The sequence below is a fragment of the Ambystoma mexicanum genome, chromosome 5p (assembly GCF_040938575.1).
Source record: "Ambystoma mexicanum isolate Mex_15411 chromosome 5p, UKY_AmexF1_1, whole genome shotgun sequence".
Lineage (NCBI taxonomy): Eukaryota > Metazoa > Chordata > Amphibia > Caudata > Ambystomatidae > Ambystoma > Ambystoma mexicanum.
In genome coordinates, this window is record NC_090930.1 from 686,454,216 (window position 1) to 686,475,245 (window position 21,030).

Here is a 21,030-nt window from a genome sequence, read left to right on the forward strand (position 1 = left end):
GCACGGCGGGGCGCGTGTCCGCCTCGTCGCCAGATGTAGTGTCCTGTAGGTGGACCTCCTAACGCTCTTTGCCGCTCTCTCTCTTTAATCAGAGACTGACACGGGAGCTTGGGTGCAACACGTCTTCTCTTTATTTAGTCTCAACACCAACTGCCGCTTCACGCGGTAACCCCTCCCCTTCCTGTCACGTGGGGCGCAGCCCACTCAACAATCAATAACAGAGAGAGAGGACTGTTCCTCTCTTCGATGCTTTGGTGACGACACCACAGGGTGGCAAGAATAAAAGACGGGCAATGAAAATGAAAGCAAAATGACTGAATATGTGTTCTTGTACCCTAAACACATGGCCAAGTTTCAGGCTTAAAGGGTTCCCCAAAACCTTTGTTACCTTTCTTTTCATTGTTTCTCCACATTTTCAAGGTTGGGCGTAGGTAGTTCCTGCGCTCTTTTTCTCTGTTCGTCTCGGGGTTTCCCAACCCCTGTTCCTAATCTCAGTTTTAAATTATTCTTGCACTCTCTTCTCTTTTCTTCTTGATGATCCCCTTGTATTCGTGAATTTTCATTCTGGGGTTTAAGGGTTTCCTGCACCCTTTTTCTTATGACCCGTTCCCTGTGTCTGTCTCTCAGAGGACCGGCAAACATATCACTACCGGAGGAAGTTGCATATTTGAAGGAATTGGTATAAGGTTTCCCAGCTGGATGGAAAGTCCCAAGCTCACGCTCCTAGAGTCCTGTTGCCACAGTTCCGCCACAGTTCCTATAACTCTCTCTCCCAGCCTCTCTATTCTTCTCTTTAACTTTAACTTCAAGCCTTTTCCAGTTTCCACAGGTGAGTCTGAGAGGTATTGAAGGCACTCACTCCCCACATTACCAATAAAGACTCGGAATAAAGGACACATCCCAGTAGGGAATGAGACCAAGAGATTGAGTTGCAAGTTGACAAGGTTTTTATATAAGATTCAGCATCCAGAGAACTCTGCTGCCTTGAGAGCGCTCTGGCAAAAATACAGATACAATGGGCCTCAGTACGACCCTGGCGGTACGGGGTAAACGGCGACGTAAAAGGTGCCGGCGCCGTTTACCCCGTAACGCCTCATTACGAGGTCCCCTCGCGGGACCCAGGAAGCAACGCCTGGTCAAACCAGGTTTGCTTACCGGGTCCCGCGAGGGGAAGAGGGAGCAAACAACGGGCCAACTCGTAATGGCCCGTTGTTTGCTCCCTCTCCCATTCCCATTCAGCCCTATGTGGGCTGAAATGGGAATGGGGAAGGACCGGGTCCGGGTCCTTGGAGGGAGGAATTACCGGGCCGTCCAAACTCGGAATGGCCCGGTAATTCCTCATTCTGAGGACCCGGACCTGGACGCGATTTCGACGACAGCCATGCCGCCAATAGCGGCATGGCTACCACCGAGGTCGTAATGAGGCCCAATATGTGTTAAAGGGTTACAGTGTCATCAGTGATGAATTCTATACAGACTACAAATTACAGTTTCATTGGTTAGAAAGGACGTGCAAATATAGTTCACTAATGTGGGCTGGCTCCACAGGATTGGCTGATGACTTGGCAGGAGGTTGGACATCACGTGATTCAGCTGGGCCGGTCTGTGCGAGGTGAAAGTTAGGCCAGGTCGGAGAGGTGGCTGGACCTCCCTAGCTAATCTACACACTTATTCTAGACATGCAATAAACAATGAGCATCAATATACCTTTGAATAAATCTCAGAGGCCTATAAATTGTACACATGTGTTGGCATCATCCCACTTTAACTCATTCATGAGGTGAAGGGAGTGCGGGGCTTGCCCCTACGGTAACCTGGGGGCTGGGATTGATAGTTGTCTGGTCTGGCACATCAGAGCGGGAAGGGAATGGAGTGACACATGTTAGTTTGGGACAGATTATACTGTGACAGGCTTCTGGGTTTATTGGGGGTACTCTGGGGTGGGCAGCACAGCAGAGTCACACTTCTGTTAAATCAAGAGAATACCTTTGGAGTGGCACGAGGTTGAACAAGCAGTAATTTTCCAACAGCAGGGGTGAGGGGTGCAAGAACAGGTTTTTGGAGATGGATGAACTACAAGTCATGGTTCGGCCCGGTTACACACTGGACATTGATCTCAGAGGAAGAATGAGAAGATACATTGTTTAATTGTAGGAGTTTGCCTCAGAGCATCTGTGAGAAAGGGACTTGGGAGGCGAAGGCAATGGAGGGAAAAGGTGGGGGCTGTTGGTGTTCGCTGTGCGTGGTGCTGCTGAGGGGAGAGGAGGCTTTGTAGTGCCAGAATGCGGCCTAGTCCAAAGATGGAATCAAGGGAACACAAAATGGAGTCCAAGTGTGTCTTGCAATAGCCCCAACCTCTGCCTCTGCCAGGGCCTTATTCCCATGGCTGCAGAAGGGCGATGGAGGCGTCCCCTATTAGTACAAGAGCAAGTGGTCCCTTTCGCGTAGAATGTAGGGGGGGGCTGAATTGGCCCCTTCCTTCCTTACATTCCCCTCTTTCTTTACATCTAACAGTAACAAATTAATTTTCAGTATTATTTGCATTCTGATAGTATTCCGCCTCCATCACTGCCTCGTCCCAAGCCGTTGTCCCTTTTATTGGCATCCATGCTCTGCATACACCTAGTAAACTCTGGCCCCTTCTAGCGCACTCATCGGGGTGCATGTCATGTGTATTCCCCCATCCACATCCAGGTCCACCTACACTTCCTTAGCCCTCTGTAATTCCCGGGGTTCCTTGATTGTGGTGTGATACAGGTTGTCCACCCTGTCCCCTGGATACCAATACACTGCTGTTATGTGATATCTGGAGGAACCAGACACCCCTATCTGTATTTATGCATCCTCCATTGTTTGTACCCTTGTAGGTTGACCCATTGTCACCATCATCATTGCAGAACTAGGCATTGATTTTACACAACATCGAACCCTTACCTGGCACACAAAAAATTAGTAACAGAAAAATAATAAGTGGGACAAACATTTTCATTATTGTGCTGAACCAGGAAGGTATCCAGTTGAAAATATCATTGAACCAGTTGCTAGGTTCGATCCCCCGTTCTTTCTTCATCCTTTCACCCAGGTTGTGCACTGCCAATATCACGTGCAATAGGGTCCCATTGTCAGCATCAGCAGAAGGTACGAATGTACAGCATGCACTCCCGATTTTTCAGCAAACACTGCCGTCCGTTGCTGTGAGTAGTTCTGGGACGTACCGGTTTTGCATGGTCATCAACCGCAGGGCTCGAAGTTCCACTTTGATCACGTTGAACCCTTCTTCAGTGTCGTTGGCCAGCTGGATCAGTTCCCAGCGCATGATTTGCAACCATTTGGCGTTCGTTCGTGCCTGGATGCCTGGTACTAGAAGAGAGGTGAAGGTTTCCGCAGAATTGAAAAGTTTGTATTGATCAGGAATCTCTGCCAGGAGGTCTGAGGATTTGCTGGAAATATAGTTGGACGACCTTTGTTTGCGAGACACTCTGCCCTGTAATTCATCTCCAGACAGGATGTCATATGTGGAGGGTTCCTCGTTGCTGGCTGGGGTGCCGGCGTCATTTTGGTTGGCACCCTCCCCCCTTGGACATGGCTCTCCGGGATCACCATCAATGCTGAATGCAACATGGCCATGGTGCAGGTACCTCTCCATGATGGTGGGAGGTGCAGGTATGCTTGTTTGCCACATACCCAGTAAGTGTCCATTAATGCTGCTGTGCCTTTTTTCATATCTGGAAGGATGATTGTCTTGTTGCAATGTTTGTTCGAGACCAGGGGCACCCTCCCTTCGCCATGAAAACAAAGTTTGTGCTGCATTTCTTTTTGTATTTTAATCGGTTTTTCCAGCGCTGTCACCCATGTCAGTTGGCTATGTGTTAAGACCATGTTGGGGTGCATGTTTGTTTGACCCATTTCTTCAGTCAGTCCTCGTAGTGCTCCAGCTTTGAATGTGATTGTTTCTTTGTGCCATTTATTTTCTGTGAACATTGTCCCTTTAATAATAAAAAATTGTTCTTTCACACATATTACTCCTTGTGGTCTGCTGATACACGTCTTCTCGTTCTGCAGCATTTGTATTGTTACTGTGTGTGCCTAGAAGGTACTTCGAAACCTACATAAAACTAGGTGAGCTAGACACTGAGGGCCTGATTCTCATCTTGGCGCAGTGAGCGTGCTAAATAGCACGACTCACTGTGCCATTTCTTGACGCCCAGGCACCACTGCTATTCTCATGTGGTCCTGGGCGTCTTTGCAAAGCACGACAGTGCTTTCGCTGTAATCCACCTGTTTCTAATGGAAACAGGCGGATTGCAGAATCTCTGCAGCATTTTCGTTAAATAACGAGGGAATCATTATTTAACGAAAATGCTGCAGAGAACACAGTTCCTATACACCAAAGTGAGCAGGTTCAACATTGCATGATGTTGAAGGTGCTTACTGTGTTGTATAGGAAAGTGTTCATATACACCCATGTGGTGTATATGAACACTCATTTAAAGCGAGCAGCTTCAACGTTGCATCCTGCAACGTTGAAGCTGCTCGCTTTGGTGTAAATGAAAGTGTTCATATACACTTGTGCGGTGTATATGAACACTTTAATTTACACCAAAGCGAGCAGCTTCAACGTTGCAGGATGCAACGTTGATGCTGCCCGCTTTGGTGTAAATGAAAATGTTCATATACAACACGGGTGTATGGACACTTCCATTTACACCAAACAAGGCTTCTTGTGGCACTCCTCCACTTTAACGGCACCAAAATGGTACCGTAAATGTGCGCTAGTTTAGCGCACATATTAAACTGGAGGAGTGCCAAAAGAATAGGCTTCCAAAAGGCCAGTTTATGAATGTGGCGGTTGCTAGGTTGGTTTCCAACCCATTCTAGCAACCGCCATATGTATTCCGAAAGTAGCGCATCCCTTCGACTTCGGAAGAATGCGCCACCTTCAGAATAGGTCTTAAGTACCAAAAAAGTTGTTAGGCCTTTTAACGTCCTTTTCGGTACTTAACACCTACATGAGAATCGGGCCCTGAGCATCCGACAAAGGTCTTTCTCGGGGGATGAGCACTTTAGGTGTGCCAGAGGCATGGGGTATCAGAGAGCAGACGTAACAACTCTCATTGGCGGCCTTTTTAGTTGTGGCACTCGTGTCTGAATACCATTTATTGGATCAGGATGGTGGGGGTCTTCTACTTCGTCTAATCCCAGGCCATGGTATGCATCATGACCCCTTCTTTCCACCCCCCTTTTCTGTCTATTACTCCCCCCTAAACCATTGTGTATCTTTTCCACCTTTTGATATAGTACAGGAAAAATGCCTGTCCATGTTTCATCATTTTTTTCATTGCCACTCTGCCAAGATTGTGACACTGGATACATTTGTGTGGTTGGGACATGGGGTTTAAAGTGTATATTATCGCCATCTGAGGTAGGTTCTTCAGTTGTGTGCATATTTACATATGGCGATCCCAGAACACGAAACATAGGATAATCAACATTATACTCATTGGATACGTCATCAAAATCATAACCCATAACAGCGTGTGTAAAAATTGGGGTTTTGACAGTTCGGTTTTTGTGCAGAGTGGTCAGATTGGCATTTAAAGAAGCATTGTTGGCCCACATTACTTTGAACCCATTCCAAATGAGGCTTGACCATTCTTGTATTAAATTTATCGCGTTCCCCCCCCTTTATATCACCCAATATAAAGAGGTTTAGGGTCAAAGATTGGAATACAAAGGTTCGAATAACAATACTCTCAAATCAAAAGGACCGGGGGAAAAAAAAAAATCGAATGCACTTTTTTTTTTGGGCCCCCCAAACCCCTGTTTTGGGGCAAAAACCATTATTTTTACCTATACCAAAAAAGAAATAAAAAAAAAGGCATTTGGTCTTTTTTTCCCGGTCCTTTTGACTCAAATGTATTGCATTCGATCCTTTTGTTTTCGAGTTAATGACGGGACACCATATAAAGGTGATACTCCAGTACATACCTAGGCAAAATAAAATCACAGAAAAAACAATGGCCGCAAAATAGAGGCCACACTCGTAGCTGTACGCTCTAGTCGCACTAATTTCTCCCCTATCACTATCTACCTTTGTTGTCTCATTAGTGAGGGCCTCCTTTCTGCCATATTTCCACCTGGAGGGGCGATATAAATGCGTTAAGTATGATATGATATTATATGATAGTTTATTTATATAGCGCCTATACACAATGTGCTGCAAAGAGCTTCAAGGCAAGGGAGGGAACAAGGGAAAATACAATGACATTCTTACAGGCCATGAACAGTAAGGATGTGAAATTAACTATCATACTCGGCCTGACAACATTTCAGATAGTGCAAGGGCTAAGAGATAGATAAGGAAGGGAGGGAGAGAATGGGAAGGAAATGGAAACAGACAGGCGACTACCGTACTAGGCCTGACAACATTTCTGGTAGAGCCGGAGAAAAACAAAAGATGAGGAAGAGGGGTGCAGAAAGGAAGGAGAGGAACAAAACAAGCGACTATGATATTAAGCCTGACGACATTTCAGATAGTGCTGGAGGGGGTGTGGGGAGGAAAAAACAGTAATGGGAGGGTGGAGGAAACAGACAAGGTTGCTATCATATTAGGTCCAGGGACAATTCTGATAGACTAAGTGCATAGAAGAAAGTAAGGGGAGGAGATAGGAAAAGGGAGAAGGGAAAGGAGGAGAGAACAGAGAGTAAGCAGTCAAAATGAGTGGAGAAGCAAGAGTGGAGAGCGAATACAATTGCAGAAGTCAGTAGTAACACATAATGTCGCAAGCCAGGATACAAGATGAAGATGAGAACTGCATGATTCAGGGCCACCATGAGTACAAGATGCAAAGGAAGTCCAGAATGAGAGTTGAGAAAGAGTGACGCACCGTGAATGAATGAAGTCCATAAAAGTCAAATTCAGCATTGGCCACAAGACGGTGATGGTGAAACCAGAGTCTATCAGGACAGACTCCTGCAGAAGTAGGCTGGAGGAAGTTGAGGGGGAGCAGGGTAGAAGAATCAAGCAAAACAGGCAACACCTGTGTGCGATAAGGGGGGGCACAAGGGAACATCACAGGGGGACCAGAGGGGATGGGGATGGCCTGTGGGGACAGAGGGGTAACACATGTTGGTGCATGCTTACCTGCTGTCTGTGCAGGGGGTCGGGCCCTGGGTCCTCCTGGTCTGAACAGATCCAAACAGGAATTTCCCTTTTCTTCATCTGTCCTTCGCTGCAGACGCCCTTGATCTAATATTTAAGAGCAGGAAGGAAGAGGCAGGGCTAAGAAGGCTTAGACCAGGTGACTTAGATCCACTTGCACCTGCTCCCCATCTGCAAAGGAAAAGAGGCGGGGGGGCTCCTTAAGTAGTGAAACAGAGCGGCAAGCAGGAAGGCACCAGGTGGGCGGGGCTTGCTAAGTGGTGAAAAAGAGCAGTAAACACAAATAAATCACCTCTTGTCTTTTCATTCCACAACAAACCATTATTATCCTTATTTACATTTCTGTAGTACCATAACTGTGTGGAAGTACAATAATGAGGTAGAATAACTTGTTTACTATAACAGTACTAGAGAGAGAGAGAAAGAAAGAAAGAGATAGAGAGAGTGAGAGAGAGAGAGATCAATATACATATATATATATACTTTTTCTTAATACTCAATACTCATATCCAATTTATTAATTTACATTTCTGTTTCTTTTCTTTTCACTCCACAGTGCTCGAGTAACTTTTTTACTTAGGGTACTGCACTATCGTGTTCACCATGGGGTGCTGTGCTCTCATGTGCCTTTCTTACATTGGAAATATGTACCCAGTACTTCAACCCCTTAACTTTTACTGCCGAGGGTGTGCAATAAATAACTTCATAGGGGCCATGGAATCGTGGGGAGTTCCATCTCCTCTCGAAACTGCGCACATATACCCTTTCACTGGGCATTAGCTGTACTGCTGGGCTGTCCGGTGCTGGTGTGTTTGTATCAGTTTTGTTTTCTTGTGTAAATGGAGACGCTATTTGTTTATGCTCTGCACAGCTCGTGTCAGTTGGGTGAGATATTCCTTAAATTCATCACCTAGCACTGTGGCAGCTCTGTGAGCGTCTATTGCTCTTCTTACTGGGGACAGTGGCATTTGAAGGCGCCTTCCTGTCACTATTTTGTGCGGGCTCAAATGGTGGTCCTTACTTGGCTGTGTTCTGAGCTGGAACAGTGCTAGAGGCAAGCAATATACCCAATTCTTTTTGAGGGTGGGACATAATTTAGACAATCTACTCTTGAAGAGGCCATTTATCTTTTGAACCACCCTGTTAGCTTGCAGGTGATAAATCAAACAAAGTTTATGTTTTACCCCTAACAATGTGGTCACTTCTTTGAAGAGGTAATTTACAAATTGAGTGCTGTTGTCTGAACGGATCACATCACAGATCCCCCAACTCGGGAACAGCTCCCTCACCAGTAACTTGGCCACACACTTGGTGTCTGGGTGCGCACAGGGTCCTGCTTCTACCCAACGTGAGAAGGGGCACACCACAACTATGAGATAACTTGCTCCGTTACACTGTTCCCCCATGTCGGCATAGTCAATGTGTAATTCTCGGAATGGCCCTGATGGGCGTGGCAGTGTTCCTCGCAATGTTCTGAGGGTCATACCTGAGCTGTATGTCTGACATGTTGTGCATTCTATTATTCATTTTGTTAAGTGTTCCTGCAAATTGGGGACAAACCAATCCTCCTGGATGTCTGCTGCTATGTGTTGTTTCATCACGTGTGCTGGGAAGTGGAGCTGTTGGAATGCTATTTGCAATAACTCTAATGGCATTACCGCTTTCCCTGTCATTTCCTGGTGCCAGAGTAAGTCTGTGGGTGTCTGTTTGCATCCTCTCTTTGTCCATAGTTCCTGGTCATCTGGTGGGGCGTGTTTCTGTAACTCTATTATTTGAAGTATAGGTGTAGAACTGTGCCCCTCTTCCCTGTCGTCTTGTGCCAGTGTTTTTACTATACATTCTACTGCTTGGGGGACGTTAAAGTATGCTGCTTCCTTCGTGATGGCGTCCGCTGCCGCGTTCCCGAGTGTGATTGCATCTGTGTTATTTGTGTGTGCCTGGCACTTCACTAAGGCCACTACTGATGGTTCTGCTAATGCTTCAATTAGATCATTTAACAATTTTGCATGTTGGACGGGAAAGCTATCTGCTCTCCTAAATCCTCTTCATTGCCATTGTGACAAGCCGGAGTGTACCGTTGTTGTCACATATGCTGAGTCAGAGTAAATTGTTACTGTGCACCCCTTTGCTGTATGCAATGCTGTAAATTCTGCTGCTTGTGCCGAAAAATGTGAGGGGAAGCGTTTCTGTACTATCACTTCGTATTCTTCTCCTTCAATTCTTACCACTGCTGCCCCTACGTGTTTCTCTTCTGTCTCACAGTACATGGACGCTGACCCATCCACAAAGTATATCTCACCTCCTTCTAGGGCATTTTCACTGGCTTTAGCAATGTCATTTCCTTCTCCCTCATATGTAGCACAGTCGTGTGCCTGCATGTCTTCCACCGTGCAGGGTTCTGTGATGAATGTAGCTGGGTTTACAGTTTTACATCGCACAACATGCATGTTTGGGCTTGATATTATTATTTCATTTGCAGTTGCTCTCTGTGTGGTGAGTGTGGATTTCGACCTCTCGAGTATGGCAAACAGAGAGTGTTCGACAGTGTCACAGAGCAGCCCATCACAATGGTGGTGCTTTTCTCTATCATGAAAGCTGCGGCTGCGAGGGCTTGTTCTCACGTTAAGTGCCCTTGCATCACTGAGTCCAACGTGCTGCTGTTATAGGCCAATGGCTTGTGGCCTAACAATGTTTTTTGCGTTAATACTGCTGTCATTAGTGTTCCATTGCAATTCGAGAATAAATAAACCTCCCGATCTAAGTCTGTGGTCGCTAGGATGGTTAAGGAATTGTGTGATCATCTCTTGGGTCCATTTTATGGGGACACTGTTCTTTTGGGCTTCTTTCAGCGATTGCATTATGGGGCGTGTGTATGCAGCATAGACTAGTATCCAGGCACGGCAGTAATTGCATATGCCGAGGAACTTTTACATGTCTTTCACAGTTTTGGGCATTAGTGTGTGACGTATTGCTGCTGCTCTGTCTGGTATGATCCTTTTACCATCTTTCCAAATTAACTGCCCTAGATACAGCACTTCTGCTAGACAGTATTGTAGTTTTCACTTATCCACCTTGTACCCTTTTGTGTCTAGTAGGTTCAGCAATGTTATTGAGTCTGCCCTACACTGCTCTTCACTGTCACTGCATATTAACAGATCATCTGCATATTGAATTATTGTACTTTTTACATCAGCGTTGCCAAGGTCTTCATGTAGTATTCTATTAAATATACTAGGACTTTCACAGCAACCTTGCAGTAATCTACAATGCTCATATCCTTTTCCTCCCAGGGAAAATGCTGTTAAGTATTGGCAGCTGGGGTCGAGTGGCACTGAGAAGAAGGCATTCTTCAGGTCCACAACTGTGAAACACGTTGCTTCTTTTGGGACACTGCATAAAATGGACGCAGGGTTTGGCACTAAGGGGAACTCTTTTTATATGACGTTAAGTGGGCGGAGATCCTGGATCATTCTCCAAGCCCCGCCCTTTGCCTTTTTATGGGATAAATAGCAGCATTGCATGGTGAATTTGATGCTACAATTATGCGCTGTTGTAATAGTGCATTTATCGTTTCCTTTATTCCTTCTTCTGCCTGTCTGGATAGCGGGTACTGCTTAACTCTGGGTGGTACTGCACCTGGTTTCAGTTTTAATTTTATGGGCGTTACTGCCCGCAGGAGCCTTACGTCATGGGGCCCTGTTGTCCACAGCTCTGGTGGTACTTGCTTCATATCGTCATTATAAATCGAAGGTGGTGCACTGACACTGGCCATGAGCGGGTTATTTATCTCTCTGTGTTGAATCATGATGTCACATGGTACACATATTTCCATTATTATCTCACCATCAGTGTCATCATCAGTGAACAGCTCTTGGTCAGTAATATCTCGCAGTGCTATATTTGGGTCAATGCATAACACTGTTCTCCACTCACATCCGTGGGTGTCCAGTCCTATTGCCCCAATACGTCTGCCCGAAACCTGCACCGCCTGTAGGTCAATCGAGAGGACTGTGCTGGGCACAATTTCCGGTCTTACCACAGAGCGAAAAACAAAATCAGATGGCACCCTCCATTCTTTTTGTGTTATTTCAGGTACTACTCTAGCTAGAACCTGTATCCCATAGATGAACAGCTCACCATCCGTGGGCACCCACCCTCACTGCAACTTTGTTTGTCATGGTGCTAATCATTAACATTGTTCGTACTGGACATACCCCTGGGGTGGAGCACACTATTCCTCTTTCTGTGAAGGAGATAGTCATGTTAAGCTTGCTAAGGAGGTCCCTCCCCAGCAAGTTTATGGGCAAATCTTTGTGATACAATAGGGGTGCCCGAACCGTTTTTCCTCCCACTGTTATATCCAAATCTTTTGTGAAGGGAACCTTTAAAATTGCCCCAGAAAATCCCTGCATTTCCAAATCTCTGCCAGAGAGAGGACACCGGCCCTCTATAAGGCACAACTTTTCCGCTCCTGCGTCCACCATGAAGATGAACTGCCTGTTTTCTATCTCCGCCCCCACCAGAGGTTCCTCTTCTGATCATAGGTTAGTCGATAGGAATGGACACAAGTACTTTCTGTGGGCTGTCCTAATCTGGGTATGTGTTCGTTCCTGGGACATAGAAAACTCTGTTCGCAATTGCTGTTGTTCCACGAAACGGCACAGGTGCGCCATTGGCAATCGTAACGAAAATGTTCGGGTGGGCGTTTCCCATTGTGTTCTGTCGAGCAACTCGGGGTTGCATGCCTTGCTGTGGTGCTTGTTGTCTTTGTTGAATTTGTTGTGTTCCCTGCTGGTAATCGTTATAATATTGCTCTTGTTGCCCATGACCACCCATTGGTAATCCTTAAGGACTGCCTGGATGAGGGTGACCAAATTGTTGTTCATTTCCAGTGGGTGGGGATCCTTGATAGTATCCCATGGGTCGCGTGCGGCATACCCTTGAAAAATTTCCCCACCTCCCACATTTCCAGCATGACCCTTGGCCCCCTCCCAGAGTCCCTTGTCCTCCAAAACCTCTACCTCCCTGACCTCCAAAACCCTCTCTCTGTCCCCTGTACTCACCTCGTCCTCTTGTAGGCCTTCCCTGCCATTGGGGCCCCTCATATTTCTCCTCGCTAGCCCATTGCTCCTGCCCATTTGCAGACCAGGTTGCTGCCATCCTTGCCAGTGAACCTCCTGACCCCTCCTCCCCGTCTCCCTGTCTCTCATGGGGTAGGCCTGCGGTAATGGCAGCGACCTTCACCAATTTATTCTGTACAAACTTAGCTTTGTCTGCCAACTTCCGTGTGATTTCTTACTCTCTTTCATTGATCCTCCTACAGTGGTGTACTATGATGCTCTGAATTTCAGGCCATCCCTTGGCTTCTATCCCAGCTATTTTATCCAAGGCCTTCTGTACCTCCTTTGGGAGGCCTGTCTTAATGATAAAGTAAAAAAGGGAGGTTGATTTGTCCCAAGCCGTGTCCGTTTTCGATCTCCACAGGTCCTGCACCCGAAGAATGTACAGCGCAGCCTCTTCCTCCTCCCCCATGGTACATTGCATTACCAAGTGTAAATCCGGGGTGTCAGGGAAGGTTCTCCACAGTGCATCCCACAATTGGGCCCTTACATTGTTAATGGCTGACCCATCATGGTGATCACAATTTGTTGTTACTCCCTGGAAACCTGCCTTCACCCACACCCCGTCTGCTTGGTCTCCCACTGCAGATACTAACAAGCTCTTTACATCCCATATATCCAGCAGGACCCCTGCCGTGTTCTTTTCAAATGCATGTATCCACTTTCCCGCCCCTCCCGAGAGTGGGGGCAATCATTTCAACAGATTATTTTTGTCCATCTGTGCCCATGGTATATAATGGGGTCTCCCTCTCCTTTGTGGATGAGAGGCATTTGCAGCTTTGCTTTACCTCCTTTCTTACTTACTTTCAATCCTTTCGCCTTACTCAGTGACATATTTCCCAACCTGTTTCTTAACCTCCCCTGCCACCTTTGTCGCACCACCCCATCCTCCTGGCTCTTCTCGTAGTGGCAGGGGTATTCCTGCTGCTCCTTCCTCATACTCATCTAGATCTCTCCACACCTCCTCTATTTCCATGTCTGATTATCCACTGCCTTGTTCCTCCCCTGCTTGGCTGCCTTCTTGTTCTACCCGTACTATTTTTATGGGAGTATTATTAAGGTGGAAGAAAAACTCCCCTGATTTCCACTCATCTTCTGGCCTGCTAGATGCATTCCTGGATGGTAGTGGAGATGGTGTTGGCCCACCCGCCGAGATTGATGGCGTCTTCCCTCCCCCAGGCAGCATTTGCCCTCTGTCACATAATGCTCTTAATCGTGTCAACTACATCTGTGTGGAGGCAAGTTGCCTTTCCAAGTCACCAATGAGGCGTGCAAGGTTTACTGGAGGGGCGCTCGTAAGTCCATAAAGCCCTCTATGATTGTAGGGAGGCGGGGCTGTTGCTGTGGGGGTGGAAGAGGCACTTGGTACATGTAAATAAGATGAGTCACTGTACCCCGCAGCGGGCCTAGTTAACAGTGGGTATAGTCTAGTGAGTTCTTCGTCCCCTGCTTTTACTGTTTTTCCCTCTGCTGTTTCTCCCCCTTCCCCTGTCGGAGCCGATGCTGCTTACAGCGATACCTCCTTCATTGTCCCATTAACGGGGGATGTGTCTTCGAACATCCTCCAAAGATTTAATACTTGGAGCTGCTTACCCCGATACTTTGCTAATTGATGGGTTGTCACAAGATCTAATATTCGCTTATCAAATGACCCTCCTTCTGGCCACACTTGGTATGATCCCTCTCCCTTTATCTCAGTGAGCCATTGTTCATGATATTTTTGTATTTTCTCACTATACAAGGAGAGATGCTGACAAATATGAGCTAATGGTGTGTCTCCACCCATGGCTCCCCTTTTTACCTTTGTATTCACTTGTGTATATAGTGTGTGTCCAAAAAATACAATTGAAAAATACTTTTGTTTAGCTTTTATAACACCTTAATACCCACCATACAATGTCACAATTTAAAAACTTTTTCACTAACACATTCTCGACTCCTCGTGAACAAAAAACAGACTTTTAAACTAATTCAATATAGGACAGATTCACATATACGTTTCAGACGTACCAACACAATTGACTTTAACAACAGTTAACATGTAACATAGAATGGCTTTGTTGCTAGTTATACCCCTACCCTATCCTAGTTCACACTTATCATGTTCTACCCCCTAATTCACTCTCCTCGCCCCCTTCCCTGAGCCCCTTCGGCCTGACCTCTAAAAGAGTTATGCTCACAAGAAAAAGAATTTGCTAATATCTCCTGAGTCTAGTCACTAGACAAGACTCCTACGTTTTTTCTATTTTATCTCCACTTTTTTCTGCACTGGTAGAGACAATGCTACGCTTTGCTGCCTTCCACCCCCTTTCGGAGTTGGTTCCCGTACTCTTCCTGTATTCCGTTACTTCAATATTCACAACCTAATGGCCATATAAAGAAAAGAGAAGAAAAGCCTACCAGTTACACCCACACAAGCCCTAGGCCCCAACTCTGACTCCCCACTAGTTTCTCAGTGTTATCTTTACACCCATTACATTTTTTAATTCCCCTTCCTTAAGATTCTCGCAACCAATACTCACGTGTCTGTGGTGATCGAGAGCCTCCGTTCATGGTCTATCCACACTCGGGCAGCGCCCCAACCAAGCCGTGACCTGCCCTGGCGAGCAGTGGGGTATTCGCAATGGCGGGGACCCTTGGAGCCTCTCTTTTGTGCGTGCACTGGTCAGCCGCAGGAGGCAATGGTTTTGCTGGGGGGCGTCCCGGATCTCACCGCACGATACAGGGGTGTCTTTCAATGCACCCTCGATCACGTCCCAGGGGTCACCAAGTGAAGGCGCTCACTCCCCACATTACCAATAAAGACTCAGAATAAAGGACACATCCCAGTAGGGAATGAGACCAAGAGATTGAGTTGCAAGTTGCCAAGGTTTTTATATAAGATTCAGCATCCAGAGAACTCTGCTGCCCTGAGAGCGCTCTGGCAAAAATACAGATACAATATGTTTTAAAGGGTTACAGCGTCATCAGTAATGAATTCCACACAGGCTACAAATTACAGTTTCATTGGTTAGAAAGGAGGTGCACATATAGTTCTTTATGGGCCGGCTCCACAGGATTGGCGGATGACTTGGCAGGAAGTTGGACATCATGTGATTTAGCTGGGCCAGTCCGTGCGAGGTGAAGGTTAGGCCACGTCGGAGAGGCAGCTGGACCTCACTAGCTAATCTACACACTTATTCTAGACATGCAATAAACAATGAGCATCAATATACCTTTGAATAAATCTTAGAAGCCTATAAATTGTACACGTGTGTTGGCATCATCCAACTTTAGGTCATTCATGAGGTGAAGGGAGTGAGGGGCTTGCCCCTATGGTAACCTGGAAGCTGGGATTGATAGTTGTCTGGTCTGGTACATCAGAGCGGGAAGGGAATGGAGTGACACGTGTTAGTTTAGGACAGAATATACTGTGACAGGGGTCTGAGTTTATTGGGGTACTCTGGGGTGGGCAGCACAGCAGGGTCACACTACTGTTACATCAAGAGAATACCTTTGGAGGGGCATGAGGTTGTACAAGCAGTAATTTCCCAACAGCGGGGAGGGGGGAAGGGTGCAAGAACAGGTTTGTGGAGATGGATGAACTACAAGTTATGGTTCTGCCCGGTCAGACACAGGACAGGGATCTCAGAGGAAGAATGAGAAGATACATTGTTTAATTGTAGCAGTTTGCCTCAGAGCATCCGTGAGAAAGGAACTTGGGAGGCGAAGGGAACAGAGGGAAAAGGTGGGGGATGTTGGTTTTCGCTGTGTGTAGCGCTGCTGAGGGGTGAGGAGGCTTTGTAGTGCCAGAATGCGGCGTTGGCCAAAGTTGGAATCGAGGGCATACAAAATGGAGACCAAGTGTGTCTTGCAATAGCCCCAACCTCTGCCTCTGCCAGGGCCTTATTCCCATGGCTGCAGAAGGGCGATGGAGGCGTCCCCCACTAGTAAAAGAGCAAGTGGCCATTGGCCATTCCACTGTTTCTCTCATTTGCAAATGCCATGGAGCCAGTGCTTGAACTCCATTGGAGTATTAAATTAGGGTGGGCAAACTAAAATCACCAGTGTCAGGTTTTAGCCCCTGCAATGCCTGGACACTTACATGGTGTCTGTTTGGTAAGTGGACTTGCTGCGCGAGTGCGGTAAAAAAATGAGGTGTCTCTCATGTCTGCTTGATTTGCTGTGGGAGTGCCGTGGAAATTTGCTGGGTATCTCTGATCTCTAAGTGGGTGTTCACTTCCGGCGTTGAATGGTCAAATTCCTTTGCTACATGTTTTCCTTCAATCTCAGAGCTCTGCCCCCTTCAGGGCACAAAGCCTCTCTCTCATGTCATAGACTGCAATGTTCTGCTGTTTCTGAGAAGGTCAGATTTCCACATTGTTCTCTGCATTTTACAATAATAATGTGAAGTGAGTGCAGGGGATGAGACGACTGTGGGCATACCTCTATGCTGTGCCACACAGAAACATATCTTTATACTGTACCACATTTCCTATTTTATTTTATTGTTCAAAGTATGGTATTGCGTATGTTTGTATGTATACATATTGCTTTACCTACTTCTGTCCAGCTGATCTCATTCTTAAACCATTCATTTTGCAGCCTGTGTTTTCTTTCTAAATTTGATTTCTTAAGGGCCTCCAATCAAACACATGAGAAAACTGAGAACTTCCATATTTAATGCAAATTAAGAAAATGTGCCAAAGTATTTTTGAACAAAAATGAAATATTTGTTTTTCTTGGTTATTTAGGTTTTCTGGAGCAAGGTCTACTGATGAAAGATGCAAAGAGGCTGCGAGACAACTATATACACACCCTTCAGTTTAAACTCGATGTTGCCTCTATACTGCCTACGGATCTGATCTACATTGCAGTGGGACTGAACACTCCTGAGATACGTTTCAACCGACTGCTGCATTTTCCACGCATGTTTGAGTGCTTTGATCGGACAGAGACCAGGACTAGTTACCCCAATCTTTTCAGGATTTTCAACCTTGTTCTGTACATCCTGGTCATCATTCACTGGAATGGCTGTATTTATTATGCTATATCCAAATCTATTGGGTTTGGGAGTGACACATGGGTGTATCCCAACATCTCTGACCCTGAGTATGGATATCTCGGCAGGGAGTACATCTACTGTCTCTACTGGTCTACTGTAACCTTGACCACCATTGGGGAAACCCCTCCACCAGTGCGAGATGAAGAGTACCTCTTTGTCATTTTTGATTTCTTGGTTGGTGTTCTCATCTTTGCTACCATTGTTGGTAACGTGGGCTCCATGATATCCAACATGAATGCCAATAGGGCAGAGTTCCAAGCAAAAATTGACGCTATTAAACACTACATGCAGTTTCGCAAGGTAAGCAAAGATATGGAAGGGAAAGTAATAATGTGGTTTGACTACTTGTGGACAAACAAAAAGACAGTGGATGATCGAGAAGTTCTCAAGAACCTTCCAGACAAGCTCCGGGCAGAGATCGCAATCAATGTTCACCTGGAAACTTTAAAAAAGGTCAGGATTTTTCAAGACTGCGAGGCAGGGCTTCTTGTTGAGCTGGTTTTGAAACTACGCCCCCAGGTGTTTAGCCCTGGGGATTACATCTGTAAAAAGGGTGACATAGGGAAAGAGATGTACATCATCAAAGAAGGCAAGTTGGCCGTCGTTGCGGATGATGGCGTGACTCAATTTGCATTACTTACTGCAGGGAGCTGTTTTGGTGAGATCAGTATCCTGAACATTGAAGGTAGCAAAATGGGTAACAGACGTACTGCCAACATCAGAAGCATTGGGTACTCTGACCTCTTCTGCTTGTCTAAAGATAACCTTATGGAGGCACTAGTTGAGTATCCAGATGCCAAGAAGGTCTTGGAGGAGCGAGGGCGTGAAATTCTTACCAAAGAAGGTCTCTTGGATGAGTCAAAAGAAAAGTTAGGTTTGGGGGGGAAGGATGTGGAAGAGAAGCTGGAACGGCTGGAGGCTAACCTGGACATGCTGCACACGCGCTTTGCCCGCCTTTTGACTGAGTATAATGCAGGCCAATTGAAATTAAAGCAGCGGATCACAATTATGGAACAAAAGGTGAAGTATTTCGACAGCAGTGACGAAATGTCTGATGGAATCGACAGCGCCACCGAAGAAACCAAACAGGATAAGAAGCCATGATTAACTCTGCAAATCAAAGTCTGCAACCACAATTAGCATATATTCAGAATTAATTACTTTGCACCTGGTATTGTTTTCTGGGAAGCCAACCAAGTCCCCAGGTTGACTGAAGAATATCAAATAGACCGAATTGCTGGGCATATAAAGATCTGCTTGTGCTGCCACGCTCTGCTACATTTAAATTACATTATAAGTAGTTTCCACTCAGGTTTATAGGTATTGCTACTGCCTTAATAAAGGAAATAACTGACTGTGTTAAAGTGAAAACATAGCAGCTTTACGGGCACCGAAATCTCCAATTAGCTTCCTAGAAAGTGTCTCATTTTCTTGTCGGGGCTGAAGACAGATCCGCATAATCTCAGAGACTTAAACATAAGAGGTTCCTGGCACATGCTCGAGTTGATGCAGCGTGTAATTAACCCTGAATGTTTTCTCTATGTAAATTCATAAGCTTTTCTGGATTTTATAATCTTGGCTGTAAAATAGTAAACCCATTTGTTCAATTTTGAACTCGTGTTCCCATGGAACATAAAACAAACTTTTGTTAGACACAGGCCTTTAGTAACGTGATATGTTCGTTCAACTTTTGTTTACAGTCCAAAGTACAGGATATTTTACAAATAGAAATACACATTTCCTGGTTTCATTTCTAAGTACATTGTTCTTAATACAGCACACAGTTTTCATAATAGTACTACATTTTGATGTTCAGAATGTTTTTTCAATAGCACACGTCAATGTTTGCAACCCTTCTCAGGGCTTCTGTGCCTCTGAACGTTAAACAGTGCATGCTGAGTCAAGCCTTTGTACAATCATACCTCTCAACTCACTTGTATTTGGGGGGGTGTCTTCCGTTTTGGACATATTTTCAGCCTCACACAATTCCATAGACTGTAATGGGGGCACCCACCCAGGAAAACATTTACCGACCTTCAAAAATGCATTAGCTCCCATTGACTACAATAGGATTCCCCACCCCACACCCACCAAGCACACAGTGATTTTCCCCGCCTTTGTGAGTCAATGGGTTAAGAGGTAAGTACAATACATCACGTTGGGAGAAGTTCTTATGCTGATGAGTTAACAAAGCTTGCCATTCTTGGAATAAAGAGTGTCCTCTTGCTTTGTGGGATATCTTTTCATCTCAAGAAGGAGCAGCACGTGTTGACTGTATCCCACACATTACTCTATACCAGTGGCCAACAAGCTTCACCATCCTCAATGGTCTACTTAAAAAGCACCCGCTGCAAACTTTATGGATTCCCCTTTCTCCGTCTCCACTTTCCATTGCCCCACCGCCCACATACTGCTCCTACCGGTCATTCTTCATGTCTGAGATATGGATAGGGAATCAGAAAGGTTGAAGAAATGATGGCGTCAGAAAGGAAAACCCATGGCAAAATAAAATATGCATTGGTAAATGCAATACGTTGCTCTATGAATCTGTGGGTCTTCTATAAATAATGTCATGCAACATTTGTATTTTTTTCCTGGCGTTATTTACCACCAAGTTGGCTAATAATAGCACCTTTTCTTATAGCTCTTACAAGCTGGCGTCATCTGACAGAATGCCCTATATACAAAATGTGATATCATTAATAATTATTACCAGATGCAAATGATACACACATTGTTAGAAGTTCCCGTGGTGTGAGCAGCTCATGGTCGCAATCAGTGTGAGAATCCCCATTAAATGTGAGATCATAGGTTTGCCATGGCCAGTAGTATTTGTGTCTGTATTTCTGGTGTCTAATTGAAGTGAACATACAAGGGGCCAAAGGTGCTCTGATCCACCAATATTCCTTGTGTCTCAGTTTCAATAATGCCAGGGTCACACAATGCTTGATTTTGATGAAATCTTGAGCTACAACAATGTTGGGTTTCTGTATCTAACAGTGCTGGTGTTGTTATTGTCCAATAGGCCTGGGACTCAGAGAATTGAATAGTACCAGTGTCAAGAATGTCTGTCAAAGCCAAGGTCCAGGTTTCAATTCACCATTCATTTGGGATGTATGGATACTTTTCTCATGCCCCCCTCCCCCGTAGATTTGCATTCTGTATCTGATATTCCCAACAGTTTTGGATTTTTCTGTCATTTATTTGCTAAGGTATTGGTGGTGTTCCCCCATACCGGCACAGTGTATTTGTTTGGTTACCACCACACTCCCTTCATTTGTGCTTTTATCTTTTTCATATCACCTATCCAGGGGTCATGATCAAAGCAATAATTGCACATCTTGGCATGCTTTCTCCTCCAGCTTCAGCATGTTCCCACTGCATGTCGCACCATGACATGAATAGACTTACCAAGCGTGGAATGCTTTATGAGTGGTTGAGTTAGGATTGGGAGCACAGCAGGAACTGGGAAAACACAGAGGTTAGGGATAGAAAATCTACATTTTTGTTAGGATCCGGGTTAGGAAATTTAAAAGATCATAGAGAACAGGAGACAGGGATCTCATGTGCCTATTGAAGGAGTCAAACAAAACAAGGCAGAGCAGTAAACGGGAATTGGGCTGCATGGACGAGGAGAGGGTATGCATTACATCATAGAGAAATCGAACTCATCAGGGGAAAAAGGGAAAACCTAAGGCTATATT

At 45.6% G+C, this 21,030-nt stretch overlaps 1 protein-coding gene across 1 annotated transcript in view; it reads left to right on the forward strand.

Annotated features, from left to right (window-relative positions):
- The window catches only part of CNGA2 (cyclic nucleotide gated channel subunit alpha 2), a 379,775-nt gene extending 359,793 nt beyond the window's left edge, over nt 1–19,982 (forward strand). The window contains exon 6 of the mRNA XM_069613057.1: nt 17,016–19,982. Coding sequence (XP_069469158.1) covers nt 17,016–18,430 — 1,415 coding nt within the window. The 3' untranslated portion in view covers nt 18,431–19,982. The remainder of the gene's footprint in view (nt 1–17,015) is intronic.
- Nucleotides 19,983–21,030: the final 1,048 nt, after the last annotated feature.